The 19,519-nt window shown below is 42.1% G+C and overlaps 1 protein-coding gene across 6 annotated transcripts in view; it reads left to right on the plus strand.

Moving 5' to 3' along the window:
• FHIP1A (FHF complex subunit HOOK interacting protein 1A) overlaps nt 1–14,525 on the plus strand; it is a 125,153-nt gene extending 110,628 nt beyond the window's left edge. For 4 of the 6 annotated variants that reach the window (XM_039540017.1, XM_039540019.1, XM_039540016.1 and 1 more), the window contains 4 exons: nt 284–1,327; nt 6,740–6,918; nt 7,190–7,328; nt 11,615–14,525. In XM_039540017.1, the coding sequence (XP_039395951.1) occupies nt 284–1,327; nt 6,740–6,918; nt 7,190–7,328; nt 11,615–11,865 (1,613 nt within the window). In that variant the 3' untranslated portion in view covers nt 11,866–14,525. Of the gene's footprint in view, nt 1–283; nt 1,328–6,739; nt 6,919–7,189; nt 7,329–10,003; nt 10,805–11,614 lie in introns of those variants that run through there. The other 2 variants (XM_039540021.1, XM_039540020.1) reach the window with 2 other exon arrangements.
• Nucleotides 14,526–19,519: the final 4,994 nt, after the last annotated feature.

Raw genomic sequence — 19,519 nt, forward strand, 5'->3', positions numbered from 1 at the left:
TGTGAAGATGTGGCAACATCTTATGCTACTGGAGGGGCTGTGTGGTCTGATGGATTGGGCTCCAGGCTGGTCTCTCAGAATTCCTGAATTCTGATGCTGACTCCGGATTAGAGACACAGCCATGAGCAAATCTCTTAACTTCTGTGCCTTGGTTACCCATCCCCTTTGGGTGCCTGAGGCAAAAGTATCTTCCTGTCCTTCTTAGCAGCTGCCTTGCATTACTGTAGGGACTTCAGTTTGATTTTTTTTTTATCATATTGTGAATACTCTTGTTTTATCTCAGGTTCTTGCATAGGCTATTGCGAATCCATGTGCATTGTGAAATACGGAAGAGCTGTGGACATCAGTTACCTGCAGTACCTGTGGGAAGCTGAAGCCATCATTCTCCACTGCATGAAAGATTGCCAGGTTTGGTCTGCCCCATATGATGGGGAAGACCCTGACCCAGACACCTTTATCCAAACGCTGGCAGAGGAAAACAGTAAAAATGTGGCGCACTCTATGTTCCGACTCCAGCAGCGAACTTCCAGTAACGGCAGCTCCTCTCAAATTACTCCATTGGGAGAGAAGATACAGTTGGAGCTGGAATGGGATGACAGCTACGACACAGGGATTTCTCCTGGGTCTGATGTGAGCTCACCCCAGCCTTATGATGATCTAGGGACTGTAGAGAGACAACTGCCTGCAGAGCCACCAAAGCACATTCAAGAGATGAAGAAGAATGCAATCATGCTCGTCAAAGGGTCTTACATAGAAGAATCAGATTTTCAGGATGATGTCATGGTTTACAGGTTATGTGCCGAAAAGGATGCTCAGGATGGTGACAATTCCAAGGAGGAAACTTCAAGTATAGCAACTGAATCTCAAAACACAATTCAAAGCCAGCCCATTAAGAGGTCTTTGAAAAACTCACATCCAGACACAAATTTAAAGGAACACAATAGGAAAAATTCTGGTTTGCCTCAGGATGTAACAGAGGAACAAATAAACCAGAAAGCTGTTGAAACAGACCCACAGCCAGACTTAGAGCTGAAACTCTCTCCTCCAGAAGCAGATCAAAACTCAAATGTGAGGCTGCTGAGCCCAGATAGTGAGGAATTCATTGCACAATATGACAAAATTATTGAAGAACTGGATTCTAACACAACAGGCTTGGAGGAGCAGAAATTGTTGACACCTGATCCTGTATCTCCAGTGGAAGAGGAGGAGGACTTCGAAAATTTTTCAGTGGACACTCCCTCTACAGAAAGTATACTGTCTCCATTTGGGCCAAAGGAGGATACATTTTCCAACCATCCTGCAAGGAGCCAGAATGCTGCATTTACAGGTGGAATTTCCTCATTAATTAATTTGTTTTTGGTGTTCTTTACCATGTTTATTATGATTTATCGGAGCCAACCAAGAACAGGATCCCATTGTAACCAGCAGTGTACGAATATCGAATAAGAGACAGTCCCTGAACTGAGGAGTTTGCAATCTAAATAGATAAGACAGGAAACGGGTTGGGGAAAGGGGTGGAATGTGCAGAGTGAATAATATGATAGCAGTGAACATTAGGTAATTCCATGATTTCTGGTTTGTTTTAAAAACCCTTTTAGTGGGGTCATGGTAGAAGGAGATTAGCTACACTGAAATAGAAAGGAAAGGAGAGGGCATTGGTGGCCATGAGAGAGATGGCAGGAGAGGTTGGAACAACAGCCAATCAGCAGAGGAGAGAAGTGTTAACCAATATGAAGGATAGAGGGGAAACATGAATAACAGTAACTTATTATGGTACTTTTAAATTAATGTTATTTACTTTGATACAATGTAATTATGCCATTAAAGTGTGTGGTGCCGTTCTTGGGCTGAAGTTTTTGACCTTCATATTTGTTTAGTTTGTTATAAAAATTTAGAACAAGACCAGCACCAAACAACTGTCCTAACCACATCATTCCAGGGAACAATCCTGGCATTGTGAGTGGTTGGACTATCTGACCTAATACGATAAGTTCACTTAAAATGTCCCATTTCTGCAACTGCTTTGCTACCTATTCAGCGGCATATGCAACAGAACAGAAAAGTGATAGGCTGCTCTGCCACCTTCTGCTGCTATTTTGCTTTTGTGCACCAGGTGGCAGCGCTATTGTCATTTCTGCATGCACCTCTTTGCAGGCAGGTCTAGGCATCTTGCTTTTCAAATGCCAGCGGCACCCTCACTGTTATGTTTTTCTCTTGTGCCAGGCATCCAGTGAAATTTGGCCACAGAATTATATCTAATCATTGGGAGGACACGATGTATTCAGGCATGCTTACCCACAGCAAAGTCTGTAAGGGCTGACTTTAAATAACTCGGGATACATTAATCTTTTAGTCATTGAAATGCAGCCTTTGAAATGTGGCCAGTAGGCCTGGTGTTCAGTCTTTAAGTATTTGAGGAAGGCAACTTGGTTTTCAAGTACATTTGCCACTATTTCTGTTATGAGTTCTCTGTACCAGGCACTGAAAAGCTCCCCTCATGTCCCTAGGTCACATCCGGCTCTGTTAGTCTCCTGTCCAGGGGCGGCTCTAGGAATTGCACTGCCCCAAGCACGGCGGCATGCCGCGGGGGGTGCTCTGGCGGTTGCCGGTCCCTCGGCTCCAGTGGACCTCCCGCAGGCACGCCTGGGGATGCTCCACAGAAGCCGCGGGACCAATGGACCCTCTGCAGGCAAGTCTGCGGGAGGTCCACCGGAGCTGCCTGCCGCCCTCCCGCGGCACGCCGCCCCAAGCACACGCTTGGCACGCTGGGGTCTGGAGCCGGCCCTGTTCCTGTCATTTCCTGTCAAACATAGTTCAGATACTTTGGCCACATCCCTTTCTGTCTGTGTCAAGTCCTCCTCTCCCCTTTCACTTCCTTTCAGACAAAGCTTTGCTACTACCCCTCCCAAGCCGTGTTTCTCTTTGTCTCTTGACCCTATTTCAAATGGTTTTCTAACTGGTGACGAGTGGGGAAGACATTGGCAAAGTTGACTTTGCAATGGGGGTTATGCTATCACTCAAACAAATGACATTTCAGCCATCTTTGTGTTACTATACAGAAATAGTATTTTGCATATAATTGGGATCCACTATTACATTATGCGTTGATCTAGGGCTCTGATTTGACGGTGTCAGCTTAGTGTTATGGGGCGCTATTAGAAGAAGCTGCTTTGTTCTACAGAATGAAATGTCCAAACCAAGTCTCCCAGCACCAGTAAATCCCACCAGTGTGTAGACATGCTGCTCCACTATATGACTTGTACCTAAATAAAAACACTGTTATGTGGATGTGGCACTGATGCTGGACCCTTGGTTTAGAAAATGGCTGTTCTTTTAGCATTTATTTGCAGTATAAGATCATTAAACACAAACCTCCCTCCCTCCCTGCCACCCAAACCAGGAAACGTCAGTAGTAGAAATATGTGGCAAATAAACTTTTATTATGGGTAGGTCCCCCATATCTCCAGGTACATGCATTAGACCAGGTGTAAAATTAAAAAAATTGTTCTAATTAGTTTGTGTTGCTCCTTTTGAAGCTTATAAACACCTGCTGAGCTGCTCTGATTTGTTGCTCTAGTACGGTGCTGGAGGCCCTTTTATTTTTCCCGATTTGTTCATATGGCAGAGACCACCTATGTATTCTGGTCAAGTCTCATGAGGTGGTTCTCAGTTGTTGCTGTAAGTGCCTGGCTTCAGCCTTTGCTGCTCAGATCCCAAGGCTGACTTGGAATCGCCTCAATACCCTTTCTCTTGGAACCTCTTACACAGCTGCCTTCATTGCACGGGGGCGGGGGGAGTGTCCCAGCACCACATTGAGACTGCCGCCATGAATGTGAGAGGAGGAAGGGGCAGGATGATCAGATAGTGCAGGCAGTGTTGGGTGAAGGCTCTTTATGTATCTCAGCAAAATATTGCAAGACACCTCCATTGGTGGTATTGCAAATGTAGACAGGATCCAAATTAGTCACTAGTGTTTTAACCAGCTGTGAAGTGGCTCAGCCTTCTCGCTTGTCCTTGGGCCGCGTAGAAGTACACTGGCCTCTTGCTGAGGTGTGAACCCCACCGGCTTGCCACACACTGACTGTCCATGTGGACCCTGGTGGCATGCATTAACAATTCATTAGTGTACTTTGATCTAGAATCATAGAAGATTAGGGTTGGAAGGGACCTCAGAAGGTCATCTAGTCCAACCCCCTGCTCAAAGCAGGACCAATCCCCAGACAGATTTTTACCCCAGTTCCCTAAATGGCCCCCTCAAGGATTGAACTCACAACCCTGGGTTTAGCAGGCCAGTGCTCAAATCTACCCAGCTTTGAAATGGGGTAGATTCACACCCCAACTTGCTGCAAACCAAATGGTCGTAGACATAGGTGCTGACTCTGTGGGTTCTCCAGGGCTGGAGCACACATGGAGAAAAATTAGTGGGTGCTGAACACCCACTGACAGCTCCCCGTGGCCCTGCTCCAGCTTACCTCCACCTCCCCCATGAGAGCGCTGCCGCGTCCTGCTTCTCCCCCCTACCTCCCAGCGCTTGCACCACGAAACAGCTGTTTCGTGGGGCAAGGAGAGAGGGGTGAGGAGGGGGAATGTGGCACGCTGGGGGAAGAGGTGAGGTTGGGGTGGGGATCCAATAGGGGCAGGGAGGGGGCAGAGACTTTGGGGAAGGGGTTGGAGTGGGGGCGGGGGCAGGGCCAGGGAAAAGGTGGAGTTGGGGTAGGGCCGGGGTGGGGGAGGTGGTGGCACGAGCACCCACCGGTGCTGGAGAAAGTTGGTGCCTATTGTCGTAGAGACATTTCAGCTCAGATCCCACTGTCCTCAAATCCTTATGTCATAGTCCTCTCAGGCTTTATAGCAGCACCCTAGGGAGTCCAATCTTTCTCTAGTTCGCTGAGAACTGGAGAAGGGAAGCACATCCAGGCTGTGGGATTTCCCTCAGCAGTCTCATCCTAGTCTTCACAGAATTTGTGATCTAGCTTCTTGGGCAGCTTCCTGCCAGTTTGCTGCTGACACAGAATAGTCCTTGGCCTCTCTGGCAGCCCCACCCCCTTCTGCCAGGGCTGCAACTTCTTATTGCGACTGTTGCTGGTCAACCAGTTGGCCACAGCTGGGGAGGTGGCTATTCTGTCCCTTAACCCTGTGTTTTAACCACTATGTCATGTGAATTAGAGTTGAGAGACATGGTAGTTAAAAGCCAATAGTCACCTGGACCCTTGTCTACACTAGTACGTCCACTTGTGCTCTCCTCAGTGGGGCTGTACCAATATCAGTAGTGGGACGTGTTTTAGAAGAGAGCTAGTGTAGACCCAGCCATACTGTGCATCCATAGTTGCAGTAGTTCTAAAACAAAATGGGCTTTGATCCTCAGCCATGCCCTGTGCCTGATGGGTGGAGCTGCAAAGTAGTTATTTGTGGTTTGGTTCCTTGATTGTTGGGCTGCCCAGGGATTCCTTTCGGCCTCTAGCATAGTTTAGAACAGCCCCACCCAGCTGCTGTAAACTGCACCCAGCTATCTAGGACATTGAAGAGGGTGGCTTGACAGAAGGAACTTGCTGGAGTGGTTACCCCTGTTACGTTCTTTCCCCCAGGCATGCCTCCTATGGCAGGGGTCACAGGAGGTAGCATAGAAATTGGCTACGCTTTGTGCCACCTAGGGATTCCATGTTAAGGCTCCCCATGTGGAGAGAGTTTGCTAGCTTTCCAGTATTCTCACACTGTGGGAGTTGTCCAGAGGAACCAGAATTGGATCAGGGCTGAACCTTATACTTAAGTAATTTTATAGACTGTTTTCTGTTGGTCTCTTTACTGTCTTCAGCTACATACCTGTTTTATCATCTAGCAGTATGTACTAATCCATTTTCATTTGGTTAACTCATGTTCATATTGGCAAAGTCTTTGCCAGGCTTATGATGAAGGATATGTACTTTCATTGTAAATAGCTCTGTATTGTAGTGGCAATACTGTAAAATGCATACACAAACCAACACTATTATTTAGAAGTGACATTAATCTGATAAAGCCTGCATCTACCAATAGCCTATTTTTATGGCTTCCCCACTTTGTGTGAATTTTTGCAGTGTAGAAAATGTTTGTGTTGTGATACAAATTAGTCCAGGGTTGTTTTTTTTTTTTTTAATGTTTTGAAGCAGCATTTTTATAGTCCGACTAAAATACCACTATGTATTATGATCATGTGAGAAACCTATCCATAATTTACTCTGTCCAGTCTTTCTGCAGAATTAAGCTAGAACGGTAGGATGACCAGATAGCAAGTGTGAAAAATTGGGAGAGGTGGTGGGGGTAATAGGAGCCTATATAAGAAAAAGACTCAAAAATCGGGACTGTCCCTATAAAATCGGGACATCTGGTCACGCCATAGAACGGTTATAAGTAGCCTGACCCTGCTTCATCTGAAATCTTTGGCAGGACTCTGAGTAACTTCAATGGGAGAAGATCTATAGAACATAACATGCTGGATTAAATCTTTATTGGCACATCTGAAGTAGAATACTTATGGATGCTTTATATACTTAGAATGTCAACTGATTGGCTAACCAGTCAATGTGCCCCTACTCATGATAGAGTTAATGAGGTTAAATATATTCAAAGCTGCATCCTCTGTCTGTTCAGACCTGGCTTGGCATGTGGGAAGTCTGATTTAGTCAGATATGGAGATTTACATTCATTTTCAAATGCTTATTCCCCTGATTTTAGGATTTTTTCCCCCCTGTTTTTCCTGTAGGGCCATTTATCAGCGTAGTGCTGTCAAAGCTGGAGAATATGTTGGAGAATTCCTTGCATGTTAACTTGCTGCTCATTGGGATTATTACTCAACTGGCCAGTTACCCGCAACCTCTTCTTCGTTCCTTTCTGCTCAATACCAACATTGTATTACAGCCTAGCGTACGATCATTATATCAGGTACTTCATCAATTCCTCATTTCATGCTCACTAGCTTTGCCAGTAATTCTAGTGCCTTGTTTACCTGTTTTTCAGTTTGCTGTGCATTTGCTTTCCCCTGTTTGAGGACCTCTCTGTTTAGTTTGATGATTTGACTGTGCCAATGCAAGGAGCTGGAAATTAACTACACAACTGGAATTGTAACAGTCTCTAATTTGGAAAGAGAGAGACTGAGGTTCCAGGGCATAATTGCAAGGATAGTATTAAAAAATTACCATTTTTATTTTGGCAGGTGCTGGCCTCTGTGAAAAATAAAATTGAGCAGTTTGCATCCATCCAAAAAGATTTTTCAGGTCTTCTTATACAGGCCCAGCAGTACTTGCTTTTCCGAGCGGACTTGTCTGATGTGGCACCAGAGTTACTAACCAAAGGTAAATATCAACCATTTTCACAGTGGTATATGATCTAAAACACTGACTTGCTGGTTGTCTGCCCTATTTTCCACAGAAAGGGGGCATTATGCATATCACCAGCCAAATGTATTTCTATATCTTTGTAACTTTAAAGGGACAATCCTAAGTTTTTAGGCCACAATATGTGGACGCACCTTGAAATTGTCTCCCATCTGGAAATTCTTAGTGTGTTTTATTTTAGCACATGAAAACTTATTTCTGAAAGAGTAACAGAATAAGGTGTTGGCATGACTTGCTGTCAGACTGGCCGAGTACATGGTTTATGGGGAGGGGTTGCATGTGTGCACTACCTCATTTTATTTTTAGTCTCACATTGAGCAAGGCAGCCGCTCTTTTTTGGTAATTCTTGGAGAGAGCAGTTGCAGAAATAAATTTATTGTGAAATTCTAGTAGATAAAGCCTTATAGGCTGGACTAGAATATCTTTAAGGGAGATAAATATGAGCCAGAAATTTTTGATTATGCCCTTTTTAAATGGAAAGAAGTAAGTTGAAAATGAAATGCAGTACTAGGAGGGGCACATCAAAGGTGGCGGTGACTTGGTACCACCCCAGGGCACAGCGTTCCCACTCCAGCTGACTTTTCTAGCATCTTCTACTTCTCAGGCATGCTGTGTGCTACACCTATTTTCAATGGGCTGTCAATCATTGTTTCATACAGTAAGTCAGATGATAAATTTAAAATGTAGAATCCTCTTTTCTAAATGATAAAATTCCTCCAGCAGCTGATGGGGTCAGGGCCTCACATTGTAATCAGAGTTCAGAACTTCAGGCGCCAGGTTCTAGAATTGCTGCTGAGTTGTCAGCACTAGGCTCCAAGCCTCCATTAAAACCTTGCTTTCACATATGATGGGAATACATAGGATCTGCTGAGAACAGTAACCATAGAGATAGCAACAGAACAGGGTTCAAGAGATTCTATTTACTGAATCATTGTTATCAATCATTTGGAATGAATATCCCACTGTCCCTACCCCAGCTTTTTTGTTTGGCTTTTCATTGGTGTGTAGGAAGCAAGGGAGACTTTTAAAAAATGCTTATTTAATTGCTTTTTTCTGAGGGACTTAATAATTTTCCTCAAATCTAATCAGCATGGTGTCAGCTTCTAACATTCCCAATATGCATACTCCACAAAATCAGTGTCTGTCTCAGGCTGCTTCTTGAAGCATTCGTCTGTGGAAGGTGCATGCTGTAAATGAGATGTTTATCACAGAGACCAGTGGGGTTTAGAAGCCGGGGTCAAGAACAGTAGATGAGAGAGCCTTACAATTAGTGCGCACTGTAGCTGGCATGTGGGATGCAAGATTAGAAGCCAATATTTAATGGCTTTTTTTTAGGTACTGTCAATAAGATCTTTGTATAATGCATTCCTACCCTAACTTCATCCATCTTGTAAGTGTTATGCTTCAAAGCTCTCTGTTGTAGCTATTCAGACACAGTGAAACTGCTTCATAAAAGAATCTCTGATTTTGGCATTTATTTATATTTTCCTGTTTTACATCAGCATATTTGTGGGCTTCAGTGTTTGCTGAGTCCCTTCATAGTGGTTATTATTCCAGAACCTGAAGCAGAGGCTGCTCAGTCACTGGCCTGTAACATTTTCTCCTGCCCTGTGGCAGCCCCTGTAAAGAATGAGCCTCTTGACTAATGCGTAGAGACTAAAATACCTAGATAACTGCAATTTTGGCTCTCTGCCATCCTAGCGATGCCAGTAATCAAACAGTAATTCTGGGGGCAAGTTACCTCCCTAGTCCACCAACACGCCACATCATTATTAAGATTAAGAAATGTAAAGTTGAAATTGCTACGGTATTGGCAAATAAAATATGGTTGGACTTGATGAGATTATTGCAGGAAGCTAAAATGAAAATCCAGTATTATGGAACTAAACTTTCTCCTAGATTCCCTTTTCAAGTTGAAAAGTGAAAGTGATGTATAACTGCAAACACCACAATCTTTCCTGATTCTTCCTGCATTACTGAATATAGTTGACCTCCTACAGGATTTAAAATTGAAAAACAGGAACTGATCCCATTGGTGAAACCTAATTAGGTGTTCAAGAGAGGGGACATACTTGGATCACAATAATGATGTAAGAGTTCTAGGAATGATGGAAAATGTACATCTCTGCTTATTCTGAAATAGTACATGGTGAAGGGAAAAGTCTATTTGATTTGAGATTGCATTTGTAGAAGCATCAGGCTATTAACCAGATAAGTGACGCACACTCTACCTGTGTCCCTGGTGTTATTTTTTTTTTAATAATAATTAAAAAAATCTAGAATTAGACCTTTTCAGTCTCTATGCTGTAAGATTCTATACTGTGTACAGTTCTGTGCACCTTAATTCCAGAAAAATGGAAATTGAGAGCAGAACTGGATGAAAAAATTGACAGAACAGACTTCCATTGAACGATAAGTTTAATTGAAATATTTTGCAGAAGTGGGTCTATCTGGATGAAATTATTCAATAGGAAAAAAAATCAATGTTTAGGCTTTACTTTTAATTATATTTAAGTATTAAAATATATTTAATATGTATATAAAAGATAATTCATGTTTTACTATAATATAAAAGTCCAAACAAAACAGTTTGATGGCTATTAAGACTACTTTTTTGAATTTTTATTTTGCAGGCAATTTCAAAATGCTTTTTGTTTTTCAAAAATATTAGAATTTCCTGCAGAACAGAAATTCTGGTTCCTGGCCAGCCCTAGTTGGAAGAAACCCAGAGAACACCACAAGTGACTAAAGAGTCTGGAGGGCAAGAGTTATGATTAACTAGAACAAGTATAGCTTTACCAAATTATTGCTAAGAGATGAAAACTTTATCCAAGTATCGGAAGGATATACACTAACATCCATAAACTGAGGAAGCGGAAACAAGGATGGAGAATCTGGAACAGAGGAACTGCCATGGTGCATCAGACTAGTGGCCCATCTAATCCCATAGCCTGTCTCTAACAGTAGTTGGCTGACACCAGATCCTTCAGAGGAAGGTGCAAATAACCTGCTCATACTTTAAGGGAAGTTTCCTCCTAACCATATCACATAGTGGTTAGTTAATACCGTGAAGGATGTAGGTTTAATCCTTTTTTTTTTAAATTCTGTCTAATATAAGAGTGGACATTCTTAGTGGTCATGTAAATGACTAATTACATTTTGAATCCTATTAAGCTCTTAACCTCAATAACATTTTGGGGCATGAATTCCACATGCTAATTATTTATCGTGTAACAAAAAGTAATTTTTATACGTTTTGAGTTTGTGGCCTTTCCGTTTCATTGAATGTCACTTAACTAAAATGTGGTTCCAACTGGGGTTGAAATGAGAAGCAATATTTTAAAATTTTGTATTACTTACTTTGAATAAGAGACTAATCTTAGTCCCAATCCTGGAACGAGCTCTGTGAGGGCAAACCATATAGGTGTCTAGATAATGGAGAATGTGTGGTGTTCTCATTTATTTTTAAAAATTATTTCCTGCCTGTTCACAGGAAGATGGTAGACTCCATGGAGAAATCTCAGAGAGGGTTACAGCTGCAGAAAAAACTGAAACTTCAGATAGTATTTCTTAAATAATGAGTTTGAGCTTTGCAGAGTTGTCATGAAAATTTACCTGCCCAGGCCCAAAATCTACTCACCTGCCTTTCCAGGGTGATGATGGGGGAACGTATTTTACTTGTCTGTCCAAAACAAAACAAAAATAAATGCTAATGCCAGGTAAGCAGGAGAGTAGACTAGTGCAAGGCTGTATTATACTTTGGGAAAGTGTTTTCCACCCATAAAGTGCAAATAACTCTGATTTCCCTTTTTAACGGTACCTTCATATATGTTCCTTTCCATTACTCTGCCTTCACTTACATGTTGTTTCTTCCCACTGGCAGCTCCCAGCAACCAGATTGCTAAAGAAAAAAAGGGAGCACAGGGGGAGTGGGGAATAACCCCACATGCCTATCTGTAAAAGCAGCAAAGAATCCTGTGGCACCTTATAGACTAACAGACGTTTTGCAGCATGAGCTTTCGTGGGTGAATGCCCACTTCGTCGGATGTCTTGATAATTCTCTTTTTTGGGGGGGTGGGATGGGAAATAGAATTTGGGCCACACAGTGTGTAAAAATATTGCATTACATACCAGTCGTGGAGTGAATGCATTCTCTAGCATGCATTCCACAGTACTGTGGCTTGCAGTTTTAATTAGGTTTGTTTACTGGTCAAAATTGATTCTTATTTTCTTCCTGGATTTAGAGAACATCCAGCACAACTGCAGCACAGGGAAAGGAAGAAATCTTTCTGAAGCTTCCCAAACCCTGCTCCAGCCTTTCTTGGGACACAAAGCAAAGAGAGTAACGACTCTTCCTGGCATTCCCTTGCCTGTGAGGAATGCTGTGCTTGCAGCTGCCCTTTTCCCAGAGTTTCTGAAGGAGCTAGCAGCTCTTGCACAGGAACACTCCATCCTGGGTTACAAAATACCGGGTGATGTTGACGATTATTATTAGTGTCATTTTAACAGATTTTTTTTCCTTAACAGAATTAGCAGATTTTTAAATGCAAAGCTGCTTACAAAAGAAAGTTCTACTTTGATACTTCCTGACAATACTTGATCTGGGAAAAAAAAATCTCATTCCATGTTACCTTTCTATTGGGCCTTATGACTTCCAACTGTGCAACATACTAATTTGAAATAATAGAACCCCTCAGGAATACATCATGTGTACCCTTTTCCCCTTGTGCATCTACACAACTTCCTTTACCTCACTGCTCCGGTTTTCAATTCTGGCCTAGAAAAGTGGGTTGCCCAGTGGGAGAAATCTGATATGTAAATATATATGAAAATTGTACATAATTGGTCAAATAAGCCTTCTGTGTTAAGGGCCAAGATTTTTGGGGGAGGGAAGGGGGTGTTTGCTTTATTTTTAAAAGGGGAGTCTACAGTCCCACCTCTGAAATCCCCTTTACCAATGGCTGGGGTTGTGAATCCAAGTGGTCTCATGTGTTCTAAATGCATGACTAGCTGAAAGCAGGTGCTGTACCCAAGACATACCGTATTGCCTTATGTTGCATACAAATCTGCAGCTCTCAGCTGTTGGTCTTTTGAAGTCAAATGAAATGTATAAGTGGATGTAGAGTGCAGACTGCTTGGCATTTTCCTTGCAGTTTCTCAGCGTTCTTTGATAATTATATTGCTACCTAAAATCTCAAGCAAGCCTTATTTAGTAGAATTTGCACAAAGTACAAAGCAAAATGTTTCTATGCAAGCTCTAACAAATTTGTAGAAGAAATTTGTTTGTGTTCTTCTATTGATAAGCTGAAGAAAAGTATTCAATATCTTTCAGTAGTATTACAAGAGCAACTCCAATCGATCTATTTTTGTTAAGTACTGCTTTTTATGGAAAAGGACAGCTTGCCTCTGAAGAGAGGTTTAATTTTTTTTAAAAAAAGTCATTTTGGTTAAGGAAAAACAAAATGACTACTTGTAAAGAGAAACTGGTTATTTATTTTTAAGTTATGTGCTAGCTTTGCCTAATATTGCACTTTCAGGGTAATAGGGACGGGGGAGGAATGTTCAGCAGTTGGGGAGGAAAAAGTAACAGGGATAACTGAAAACTGTTTGCTAGTGACTAACTGCAAGAAAATTCTCTTCTGTGAGTAATGAGGTTCATTAGAAGAACCCCAACATGATGAATTGGTGCATCACTGCTGCATTTTGTCTTACTCTTAGTGGCATAATTGTGCTTCCAGTGCTAAACTTTGCTCTACGTGAATGGGGGCTCAGTTCATGAAAGCCTTAATGCTTCCCCTTTCTACTACGAGAAAACTAAAACAACCCAAAAGCACTGAAAACCGGAGGTAAGAATGATATTAAAGCAGTTTTTGTTATGGTGCTGGTTATAATTCCCCAGTACTGAAAAGCCCCATTATATAACTTCTCCAATTTCAAACATGTTATCTTCACTTGGGGAATGTAAATGAAAAACCTATAAAAAGAAAGATCAGGTAACATTCTGTAAAGTACTTAAGTGACTTAGGATCTGAAGTCCCATTAACTTAGTCCTTGGTCACAGCGGGGTATGTCTACACAGTAGTTAAACACTTGCAGCTGGCTTGGGCTGCAGGCTTAAAGTTGCTGTGTAGATGTTTGGGCTTTAAGTTAAGCCTGAGCTCTGAGATTGTGTGGGGGGGTGGGGGGGGAAGGTCATCCCAGAATCCAGGCTCCAGTTTGAACTCGAATGTCTATACAACATTTTAGTCCCACAGCCTGAGTCAGCTGGCCCAGGCCAGCCACCAGTCTTTTATTCCAGTGTAGACATACCCGTTGGTGCTTTGAAAAGTGCACCCATTATCCATAGCAGGGAGAGGTAGAGTAGTGCCTGACTACACTAGGTCCTGTCTGTAGGAGACACTAAAAGTCCTAAAGTGGATCTGTACAGACTGCCACCTGCAAATACTTCCCTTGACCTGCCATCACTTGTCTGTCTAGATATCTGTAATGTATTCAGGTCTGTGATATCTGAACACCAGCTGCCCTCCCTGCTGCAGCTCAGCCCTTTGTGCTCAGGCCCACAGGTCACTTTCTTTTCTGTTGCTCCTGCTCCATGCAATTCCACTAAACCACCCTCTAGCCTCCGTGCAGCTGCTCCACTCACCACCCCTTAGAGTGCCTTTTTTTAAAAACTCATTTAATTTAGGAATGGGAGAATTCTTCTACTGATTCCATTGCTGCTGGAGCCATGGCCAACCAGCCTCAGGTCCCTTTCCTTCTCCTAGCAGCTGGTAGGTTCTTCACTCTCACTCACTCACACACACCCACCATAGAACTGTGGTTCATGCCTGTTCTCTCATAAATTATCCCTCAGGGGAAGAGAGAGATGGCGAAGCATCACTTACCACAGTGCTCCAGCCTATCTGGGCTGGGTCAGTGGCTGCTGAATTCCTTAAGCACTGATCTAATCTATTCCCATGTCAAAGCATAGCCACTATCTTCTAGCAAGAAGCTGATGTGAGTGCTTTAAAAGGACTAAATACATGTAATAATAAAATAAGCAAACTTCAATGAGTCATAACCAAGTGGGGATTTACTCCCAAGAAACCATCCACACTTTTAAAAACTGTTAATGGGGTGAATTTGTTTGGTAATTCTCCCTTTCAAGTTAAAATCAGACTCTGAACTGTTTAGGAGTGGTTTCATATTAAATGGTCTTTCTCATTACAATAGTCTGTTCTGAAGACAAAGGTAGATGGAGACCTTAAAATGTGGACTGTGCAAACTAGATCTGGAAGTTTTCTGGTTTTGACCCAGTAAGCTGTAATGGTTCCAAAGGAGTTATTCCAGCCTACCACATTAGTGAGCTTTAAAAAAACCTACAGTGTGCAAAGGAATTCTTACTGACAAGTCATTACACTGTATGTGCACAAGGTATGCTTTAAACAAACAAAAACTCTGTCACCTATCTGAAAGGAGAGACCATATTATGGACTTGTAAATTTGGCAACCGATTCCTCAATTTTTGAGATATACAAAGGAAATAGCAAATAAAAGTCTGGTCAGTTTATACTCAAACTCTAAACTGTCCAAATAAAGATTCAATACTTCTGGTCTGAGATAGCATAGGCAAGGGTTCAGTGAGGGCTGAATTACAGAACCATAACCTCCAGCATCCTGAGAAAATGTACAGAGCAAACTACATGAAATTTAGCATGAAAATGGTGGTGGTTTCATTATCAGAGCCTCAGATGAATAATCCTTTCTTGTTCAAGTCCTTCATCCGAATGCTGTTTAATATGCTGCTGCTTTCAAATTGGACTGAACTGGAACAACAGAAATCAAGACCTGATTCTGATCTGTTACATTAGTGGAGAGGACGAAAATCAGACCCGAGGAGGTTGCCCTTCTTTTAGTACACTTAGATACATTCCTTCAAAGTCTCTGCTGTTCACAAATTGCTTTTAATATTTCATCGGGGTTTGTCACATCCTGTAGTGAAAGCACAGTGCATTCACTTAGTGAAGTTATGCCTGTTTGGTGAATAATACCTAGTTGGATAATCTTTGTGTTAAGGACAGACAGATAAGATTGATCCATTTAACAGAACTGTTTTTTGTTTTTAAAACTTGGGTAAAGGCACAGGTTTTCAGGGGGAAAAGAGTGGGTAGGTAATAACACACGTACACCTAGATTTCACCAGTTCCAACCTGGGCACTAGTGGCTGAAAAGTGTTGACAGCTCCTTGGCGTATGTGCAGTGAGACAGCTTTCTGTCCACTCCCTAGGGACACAACTGGCTTGTTCAGCACAGAATGAGGGTTTACGTTCAAGCTGCCCTTCTACCACTAGAGGTAGGTCTTCTAGTTCAAGGCTGAAGCATGCACTGTCATTGCCTGTGCTGGCATGCCTCTGGGTAAACACAGGACTCCATTCTCCAGTGTTGTCAATTCAGCACCTTCCACAAGCATTTAAAAAAAAAAATCTCTAGGATGGGAAAGAAAAAAAGAACAGTCTTATTTGGTGCAGTTAAATGATGTCACACCTTTTAGTGTATTACTTTGAATTGTAGCCAGAGCTACAAAGTCATTACTGCTTACTGTGCAAATCTTCTTTTATACATTGATTATAAAATAGTTCCTCTTTGAGGGCAGCTTGATTTAATAAGCAATTTACTGTGCTGTACTGACTGAAATTACTATGTCATGCCTACAGTTTTTATGAAGGCTCCAATTCTTATATTTATAACATTTAGACCTCAGCTACAATTGCAAGTAATGTAGTACTTTTACCATGCTAGTTCTGGCACAATACAGTAGTGTCATGCTGTCACTGTCTAAATTTAATTTAGGTCATTACAAGATGTCCCTGGTTGCACCTTTTGGGCTTTAGCAATAGAAACTGATTAGATAGAAGATGACATTAATTATCAACAACTAAGTTAAAACAACACAGGCTGGCAGTGTGGTACTCATTCCAGTGTGAAATACAGACAGAACTGAAATTTGTATTACTCTTGTTTGTTACAAGCAGAAAAACGTCACATAGTGGCCCTGTGTGTCAAGGACCATTACTGTAAAAATATAGAAGGGAGGGTAAAAATTACCCCTTGTTAATGTGTTTTTGGATTTGTTTGCATAAGTAGGTATTCAAGTAATGCGGTGATGGGTGCCACCACAAAACTCTGATTGCTATGGTGCGTATTTAATTTATAACTTCATTAGCTACAAAAGCTCAGATTAATAACTAACTTTCTTGAGGGAGGTCCTGCTTTTCCAAATGTGATCTAGCATATTTTTTGTTTTGTTGTTGTATACTGGTTGAAGACACTTATTTATGAATAGTATTACTGTGTCAAGTACATATGCACTTTAATTGAGTTTTTGATCCTTTGGCCTCTAAGGGCTGCTGGGAAGTCATTACTGCTTACTGAGCAAATCTTTTTTTTCATTGATTATAACAGTTTGTGTGGCAGCTGGATTAAGGCCTAAAACCCTTTATGGAACTTTTGTGCAAAGGCTGCGTTTCTGAACAAAATAATTTTCTTTGCCAAAGTTAAAGTGCCCATGTATACCTGTGTTTGATATATTAGCTTCAAGAGAGCATTTGATATCACTATTTTATTGCAATTTGCTTAAAAATAATGTAGCTGGGTTAAACCTAGGTCTAATCAAACTTTGTCTAAATGCTACTCTGTCAGCTTGGCTAGCACCCACACAGAATGTCATCTCATGTCTAATGGAAAGAGGTAAGCCTTTAGAGACTACAAGTCTCAGCATTCAGTGCTCCAGCTTGAGCCAAGAGGCCATATCACTGCTGGACACAACTTTGTTAACAGGGAGAGTGACATTCAGTTTACCAACTCTAGCAATATTTAGTTTCCCTTAAAGCTCCAGCTCAGAGTATTGTGATTAAATTAAAGTCAACATTCGCACGTGGAAGTTTCTAGCCCTCATAAATGTAGAGAAGCTTGAACCTTCAGCCTTCTTGTCAAGTTTGGTGGCAGAATTTTAGCAAAGTCCTGCTGGGAGCCTGCACCAGCATATTTCTCATTCAAACCTGCTTTCCTTTTCTTTAATATTGCATAACCCACCCTCCACAAAAGTCACCAAATCGGGCTGTCTGCAAGGATAGTGATTTGAACCCACAATTTATGGGGATAGAGAGCTGCCTTTAAAAAAAAATCTGTTGGACACTTGTGCCTGCATTCTGGCCCTGTTCTACCTGTTTTGTGCTACTTGGGTTTCAAAAAGCAGGTAGAAAAAAAAATCAGCTTTGCTGTTTAGCTGGGAATCCCTAGCTGGTATCAGGCCACTCTTCGCTTCCTAACCACTTCCCCGCCCCCAGGACCTCAACAATTGAAGAGGGGAGGGCTGCTTCAGAAATCCTTAGCTACCAGAGTAGCTCCTTCCAAGTGCAACTTGAAGTTAGCGTGAGGCTGTTCTAAATTGTACCAGGGCCCCAAATCAGCCCTCAACTAGCCATAGGAGTAGGGAGACAAAGGTGAATCCAGTGCAGCTTGCCTGGACCTGTGGCTTTAATATATATTGCCTCACTTATAACATTAACAATACAATTACACCTGGGGCATTTACACTGTACAGCCAACCAGATCCATGCTATAGCTGAAAAGATAAATTGTGACCTCCTTCCTGCAGTAACTTGGTTTTCTCTCATCCTTAGATGAAGGAGAATGTTACAAACTTCCTATCTGAATCATATGAAAATAGCAATGTAAGGGAGATACAAAGGGCAAAAGTTTTGATGTACTGCTCTGTCTCCTTTCTTGAGCACCCTGAGATTATAGCTTTAAACAAAAAATGAAGGAGGGTATTCATTCAAGAGTGAGATGCTACTTTACACATACAGCACACAAAGGCCATTAATCTATGAAAGGCTGCTGCTGCAGTTAGTGACTGTGAAAGTCTGTATATTACAAAGGGCTGCTCAGCACAGAAATAAGAATATTACACTAGAATGATATCACAGCACCTACTTAATGGCCTGGGAAAGGTTCAAATTACATTAACATTTACAAGTAGAATGCCTAACCTGTAATGAAAGTTTCCATCAGACACCTCTGTAACATGGATCAAATTAAACTCTGCTGTGAAACTTTGCAGTCAGAGCTGATAGCTAAAGGTTGTCTTTCCTCATTACTCCCACAGTGCCAGAAAAAATATTTTGGCAGTTTCTCCCTCCAACCCCCAAATGCAGGATAATTGCTGCTACACGTGTATAATCAATGCCCCCTGCCAAAAGCTTTTACACTCTATCTGGTAAGAGCCCATGTTTACCTACCTCTCCGTCCATTTGGATGGGATTGTAATGACTGTGTATGGTGTCAACTTTTATACATTGGTGAAATTTCTCTCTAAGCTGAAGGGCCAAGGGAAATTCTCTCACACAGGCTGTGTATTAAATTAACACTGAGGATCTGGATGAAACTGTCTAACTCACCCTGCCTAACAACTGGAGCACATCAGGCATCTAAGCAGCAGCTCAGTGAGGGCTTCAGTAGCAAACTGACACCTGGAGTTAAGGGCAGAACTTGAGCCTTAATTCAAGGCAGCCCTAGCTTTTGTCCTTTGTACAAGCCTTGTGACATTGATCACTCCATAGACAGTCTCTGCACCGTCACCCCACAACACCCACCCTGTGTTGCGTATTTGTCCGATAGTTGATTAACTCCTTGAGTATGTGGCAGAGTTGTCACTCTCTGTAGGGAACAAACTTTTGGGGAGTTTAGACTTGGCCCTGAGCTTTCTGGTCAGGACAGGAGAATCATTGTGGCCATTTTTCACTGGCTGCTCTGCTCAGAGGGGCACAAAGGCTGGGGCATAGGCAGGATAGCTCAGTGAAGTAAGCTGAAAGTGAACTCACACAGGATAACATGTCTGAAGCCATGGTAGCCAGCCCTGTCAAAGCTTAAGCTCCCCCCACCCCAGCTAACACTGCTTTAGACATGATAGCCAGCACCTTAATGAGCATACAGAGGACTTCATACACATTAAGATCTGATTGAAGAAGCTTACCCTTTTTGATTGTCAGTCAAGAAACATCCTGAAAATAGTTTTTGTTCCGATGCAAAATGTTGGTTTAAAAATCCAGCAAGTGAGGAGTCCATAATATGGTTTCAAGTATCAGAGGGGGAGCCGTGTTAGTCTAGAG

This window comes from Mauremys reevesii, linkage group 5 (assembly GCF_016161935.1).
Source record: "Mauremys reevesii isolate NIE-2019 linkage group 5, ASM1616193v1, whole genome shotgun sequence".
Taxonomy (NCBI): domain Eukaryota; kingdom Metazoa; phylum Chordata; order Testudines; family Geoemydidae; genus Mauremys; species Mauremys reevesii.